The sequence below is a fragment of the Hylobates moloch genome, unplaced genomic scaffold (genome assembly GCF_009828535.3).
Source record: "Hylobates moloch isolate HMO894 unplaced genomic scaffold, HMol_V3 SCAFFOLD_17, whole genome shotgun sequence".
Lineage (NCBI taxonomy): Eukaryota > Metazoa > Chordata > Mammalia > Primates > Hylobatidae > Hylobates > Hylobates moloch.
Genome location: NW_026652292.1, coordinates 83,527,881 through 83,533,733, shown reverse-complemented (window position 1 = coordinate 83,533,733; position 5,853 = coordinate 83,527,881). Strand labels below are relative to the sequence as shown.

The 5,853-nt window shown below is 57.0% G+C and overlaps 2 protein-coding genes across 3 annotated transcripts in view; both read left to right on the top strand.

Annotated features, from left to right (window-relative positions):
• Positions 1-5,853, top strand: part of PDE6B (phosphodiesterase 6B) — a 38,821-nt gene that overhangs the window by 28,002 nt on the left and 4,966 nt on the right. Inside the window, exons 10-13 of the mRNA XM_058430111.1 lie at positions 417-560; positions 1,384-1,449; positions 3,814-3,960; positions 5,500-5,722. Of these exons, the coding sequence (XP_058286094.1) occupies positions 417-560; positions 1,384-1,449; positions 3,814-3,960; positions 5,500-5,722 (580 nt within the window). The remainder of the gene's footprint in view (positions 1-416; positions 561-1,383; positions 1,450-3,813; positions 3,961-5,499; positions 5,723-5,853) is intronic.
• LOC131381688 (keratin-associated protein 5-1-like) lies at positions 1,890-3,900 on the top strand. 2 transcript variants are annotated; one of them, XM_058430200.1, is made up of 2 exons: positions 1,890-2,774; positions 2,957-3,900. In XM_058430200.1, exons 1-2 carry the CDS (start codon positions 1,941-1,943, stop codon positions 3,032-3,034), a joined length of 912 nt encoding a protein of 303 aa, XP_058286183.1. In that variant the 5' UTR covers positions 1,890-1,940; the 3' UTR covers positions 3,035-3,900. The 2 variants fall into 2 exon arrangements, with proteins under 2 accessions (XP_058286183.1, XP_058286182.1); XM_058430199.1 differs by having other exon boundaries at positions 1,890-2,870; positions 2,959-3,900.

Genomic DNA, 5,853 nt, shown 5'->3' with positions numbered 1-5,853 from the left:
GTGCTGTGTGTGTGCTCGTGTGTGCTGTGTGTGTGCTGTGTGTGTGCTCGCGTGTGTGCTTGTGTGTGCTGTGTGTGCTCATGTGTGTGCTCGCGTGGGTGCTGTGTGTGCTCGTGTGTGCTGTGTGCTCGTGTGTGTGCTGTGTGTGTGCTTGTGTGTGCTCGCGTGTGTGCTCGTGTGTGTGCTGTGTGTGTGCTGTGTGCATGCGGTGCAACGTGCGGCCAGGGAGAGGACGACAAAGGGCCCCCCTGTGAGCAGGGGACTCTGCAGAGCACCCGGGAGACCCCGCACAGAAGCACCACACCACGGTGGCAGCCCCAGGACCTGCCTGCTGAGCCACGGGGCCTGGCACACCGGCACACGGGAGGGGGTGCGCTGGGAGCACTGAACACCAGTGACACCGCCACCCCCTCCAGTCCCTGACACAGTTCCTGGGCTGGTCAGTGATGAACACCGACACCTACGACAAGATGAACAAGCTGGAGAACCGCAAGGACATCGCGCAGGACATGGTCCTTTACCACGTGAAGTGCGACAGGGACGAGATCCAGCTCATCCTGGTGTGGTGGGGGCAGGTCGTCCAGGGGTCACCCAGGGGTCACCCCGGGGTCATGGCTGTGCGGCGGGGGCAGGTCACCCAGGGTCATGACTCCCTCTCTGTGCAGTGGGGGCAGGTTGCCAGGGGTCACAGCTGTGTGGTGGGGGCAGGTCACCCAGGGGTCACGGCTGTGTGGTGGGGGCAGGTCACCCAGGGGTCATGGATGTGTGGCGGGGGCAGGTCACCCAGGGGTCATGGATGTGTGGCGGGGGCAGGTCACCCAGGGGTCATGGAGGTGCGGTGGGGGCAGGTCACCCAGGGGTCACGGCTGTGTGGTGGGGGCAGGTCACCCAGGGGTCACGGCTGTGTGGCGGGGGCAGGTCATCCAGGGGTCACAGCTCCCTCTGTGTAGTGGACGGCCAGGTTAGCCAGGGGTCACAGCTCTCTCTGTGTGGCAGGGACACGGCCCTGGGGCCGTAGCTGAGTACAACCCTGGCATGGCCCCGAAGTCCCTCTGCCTGCATGGCCCCGGCATCCCTTCCCTGTGCTCAATCTCCCCAGCCAGGGGCTTGTGTGGCCAGAGCCTTCCTGGTCATCTTGAGAGAGTCCCATCGTTATGCCTGAGGACTGCGTAAGGCAGTGCCCGAGAGACAGGACAGGAGGGAAGGTCAGCAGGCCGTGCACGGTCATTTGTCTCCAGATCAGAGGCTGCCAGGGCCTCCCCAGAGTGAAAGCACGAGCTCTTGACAGCACCTTCCTCCAGCTCACACGGGGTGGACGCACCGCCGTCACCTTTTCCCACACGCGAGGCTGTTTCTCGTGACACTTCTGTGTCTCTGTGCTAGCCAACCAGGGCGCGCCTGGGGAAGGAGCCTGCTGACTGCGAGGAGGACGAGCTGGGCGAAATCCTGGTAAGAACCTCACTCCCGTCCCTCCCATGGAGGCCGGCCACGTGTGAGGCTGGGAGGAAGAGTTCTCCATTCTCCAGGACCCGAGGGTGCTTTGCACACGCAGTCATCGGGGATGTTGGTGCTGTGTGTGTGTGTATACTTGTGTATCTAAGTACCTCAGTGTACGTGTGTCTACATAAGCCTGGCTTTCAGTCTCAGCCAGTGTGTCCCTGAGTGTGTTTGCATGGCCAGAATATGGCTTTGATGTCTGCACTCCTGAGTGTATCTTCGTGTCTTCCTGTCTCCTCTGCGCTTTGCCAGATGTCTAGTCTTCACTGGATGTTTAGTGGGCCTAACTTGGACTAAGTGTCCATCTATGTCATCTCTGCTGTCAGAGTGCCTAGGTGCCTGCAACACCCAGTGTGTGTGCATCCGCATATGTGTGCACACATGGGTGTCTGCGTGTGTGTGCACATGTGGGTGTCTGTGTGCGTGTGTGCACAGGTGTATACATGTGTGCACATGCGGGTATGTGTGCACATATGGGTGTGTGTGCACATGTGGGTGTCTGTGCGTGTGCACAGGTGTGTACATGTGTGCGCATGTGGGTGTGTATGCACACGTGGGTGTCTGCGTGTGCACAGGTGTGTATGTGTGTGCGCATGTGGGTATGTGTGCACACGGGTGTGCGTGTGTGCATTTGTGGGTGTCTGCGTGCACAGGTGTGTACATGTGTGCACATGTGGGTGTGTCTGTGTGCACATGTGGGTGTGTGTGCACACGTGGGCATGTGTGTGCACATGTGGGCGTCTGTGTGTGCACAGGTGTGTACATGTGTGTGCATGTGGGTGTGTATGCACAAGTGGGTGTGCATATGTGGGTGTGTGCATGTGTGTGCACATGTGGGTGTGTGTGCACAGGTGTGTACATGTGTGCACACGTGGGTGTCTGCGTGTGTGCACAGGTGTGTATATGTGTGCACATGTGAGTATGTGTGTACACGTGGGTGTCTGTGTGTGCATTTGTGGGTGTCTGCGGGCACGGGTGTGTACATGTGTGAACATGTGGTTATGTGTGCACACGTGGGTGTCTGTGCACATGTGGGTGTGTATGTGTGCACACGTGTGTGTCTGCACATGTGGGCGTCTGTGTGTGCACAGGTGTGTACATGTGTGCATGTGGGTGTGTATGCACAAGTGGGTGTCTGCATATGTGGGTGTCTGCATGTGTGTGCACATGTGGGTGTGTGCACAGGTGTGTACGTGTGTGCATATGTGGGTATGTGTGCACACGTGGGTGTCTGTGCGTGTGTGTGCACATGTGGGTGTCTGCGTGCGTGTGCACAGGTGTGTACATGCGTGCATATGTGGGTGTGTATGTGTGCACACGTGGGTGTCTGCATGTGTGTGCACATGTGGGTGTCTGCGTGCGTGTGTGCACAGGTGTGTACATGTGTACGCATATGGGTGTGTGTGCACACGTGGGTGTCTGCATGTGTGCACATGTGGGTGTGTATGTGCATGTGCAGAGTATGCATGTGTACACATGTCTGGTGTGTGTGCACGTGTGTGCACACATGAGTATGTGTGTGCATGTGTGCACATAGGCATTTATGTGTGCCCATGTGTGCACCCATGTGTGTGTGCTCATGTGTGCACAGGTGGGTGTGTATTGTGTGCACATGTGTTTGCATGTGTGTGCACATGGATATATATAGACACATGCTTGTGTGTGTCTCCCAGAGACCATTGCTGGATCAATGTGGGGATTATGTGGTGTCCCCATCACCCTGGGTCTGCCTGTGCAATTTAGCCAGAATCTCCAGGGGCCACGAGCCTTGTGAGTAGGCCTTGGACCGAGCATGGGAATGTGCCTGGTGAGTCTGAATGTCCACTGTCGTCTGTGTTACCTCATGGCTGTGTGCGTAAGCCTACATGTGTGAGTCTGCACGTGTGTGCCTGCGTGTCTGCGGGTGTGCCTGGGTGCTCATGTGTGTGCCTGTGTGTCGAACTGGTGCCTTTGTATTCACAGGAGTGGCCGTGTGTCCAGGTGGGCCTGTGTCAGGTGTGTCTGTCTCCGTGTGTGTGTGTGTTTCTTTTCACGTGCATACCTTTGCGTTTGCTTGTTTCGACAACATCACCCTGTCCACCAAACTGGGCAAGTTTTTCACTGTTAGGCCACAGGATACAAGAGGGGAGAGTGAGGCTGAGCCAGGGGGGCATGTGAGCAGCCTGGGATACAGGCTGGAGCGCCAGGAATGACACGTCTCCACAGAGATGCCTGAGGTGTCTGAGGCTTGACAGGGGATCTGGAGAGAAGAAAGGATGAGAAGCACGTGGGGGCTGTGGCAGGCCAACCTCCCTCAGCCCACAATCCCTCCCACAGAAGGAGGAGCTGCCAGGACCCACCACATTTGACATCTACGAATTCCACTTCTCTGACCTGGAGTGCACCGAACTGGACCTGGTCAAATGTGGCATCCAGATGTACTACGAGCTGGGCGTGGTCCGAAAGTTCCAGATCCCCCAGGAGGTGGGAGACACCGCAGGGCGCATAGTCAGGTCCCTGAGGCCGCCCAGGATGTGGGGGTGGGATGTGATCAGGGCCTCAGGTGCCCCAGAAGGTGAGGGGGATGGGATTGGGGGTTCCAGATCCCACAGGAAGTTTAGAGGGCAGACATGTTCATCGCAGAACAGGTAAAATGCCCACGGGAAGTAAGCATAAAACAAATAATTGGATGGCTGGGTGGATGGCTGGATTGATGGGTGGGAAGGAGGGAGGAAGGAGGGAGGTTAGGAAGGAAGGAAGGAAGGCAAACAGGCAAGCAGAAAGGAACCAAGGAAGAATAAATGAATGGATGGGTGGATGCCAATGGTAGTTGGATAGTTGGATAAATGGATGGATGGGTGGGTGGGACAATGGTAGTTGGATGGTTGGATAAATGGACGGATGGGTGGGTGGGCCAATGGTAGTTGGATGGTTGGATAAATGGACGGATGGGTGGGTGGGCCAATGATAGTTGGATGGTTGGATAAGTGAATGGATGGGTGGATGGATGGCGAAGTGGTTGGGTGAGTGATGAGTAGGTGGGTCAATTAATGAATTAATAGATGGGTCGATGAATGGCTGAATGGATGGGTGGACAGTAGATGGATGGCGAATGGATAGATTTAAAGTTTTATTATTAGGAGTTCCAAGCAATTTGACCATTAGGTACATCATCTGGCAATAACAGGGGATTTGGTGTGGGGTACTGAGGAGATAGAAGCATCCCATCACCTAAACAGAAAGCACAAAGTGGGCCTCCAGGTTTGGCCACAGCAGCGCTCCTCGGAGACCCCCTGGGGAGGCGGGTGGCTTTCCCAGCCCTCGTCCGCAGCTCTGTGCCCTCCCTGGGTTCTCCTGCCCTGCCCTGCTTCCAACATCTCAGGGGACTTCCCACAGCCCAAGGAAGAGAATCCTCTTTTCTCATGCCCCTCTGAGAACAGGTGCAGCAGGTCAGCATTTTCAAAAAAAGTTTTACTAAATACTAAGGGAAAATACTCAAGGAAAAATGTATAGAAAATATTTGCAGAATAAAAAATATTTCCAAATAATTATCTGACCCTGAAAATCACAGTGGCCGCAGGAAGAGCCTCCTGGTGACCAGCATTCTCTTGCCCTGCAGACATCGGCTCTCCCACCCCAGCCTGCAGCCCACACATTCTGCTCATTCAAATGTCCATGCCTAAAACCGACATCTTAAAATATGCCGCATCCCCAGGGGTCCTCCTCCCAGCTTGAGGCCAGGCAGTCGGATGGAGGATGGGCGGCCCCTGAAGGCTGGGGCTGTTCTCAGCTCCTGCCCTGCCTGGCTCCACCCCATAGGTGCCAGTGTGGCAGCCCCTACCCAGGAAGGCCAGCGGAGGCCAGTGGGAAACGCCAGGATGGGGAAGGTCAGGGAGTCCAGGAGACAGGGTATGGGGACGGTGGCACCGAGCAGGGCTTCCACGGTGAGGTCAGCCACATGTGCCGCTCCGGCGGGACTTACACACTTGCCGCCGGAGCCCTGTGTCCTCTCGGCTCCCCTAGGTCCTGGTGCGGTTCCTGTTCTCCATCAGCAAAGGGTACCGGAGAATCACCTACCACAACTGGCGTCACGGCTTCAATGTGGCCCAGACGATGTTCACGCTGCTCATGGTGCGTGGCTGCCAGAATGACCAGGGTTGTGCGGGCCCTTCTGGTACCAAGGGCAGCGCTCATGCACCCCGAGGGATGAGATGGGGGTCCTCCCAGGGCAGAGGGATGGAGGAGGGCGACGCCCTCTGACACTGCGCACCCCGCACCCCAGCCCTGCAGTGGTTGGAGGTCCGACCTCCAACCTGACTCCTCTGTCATCCCAACCCCTCACCGCTCCCCACCCTGCTGGAGCCAGGACCGGTGAAC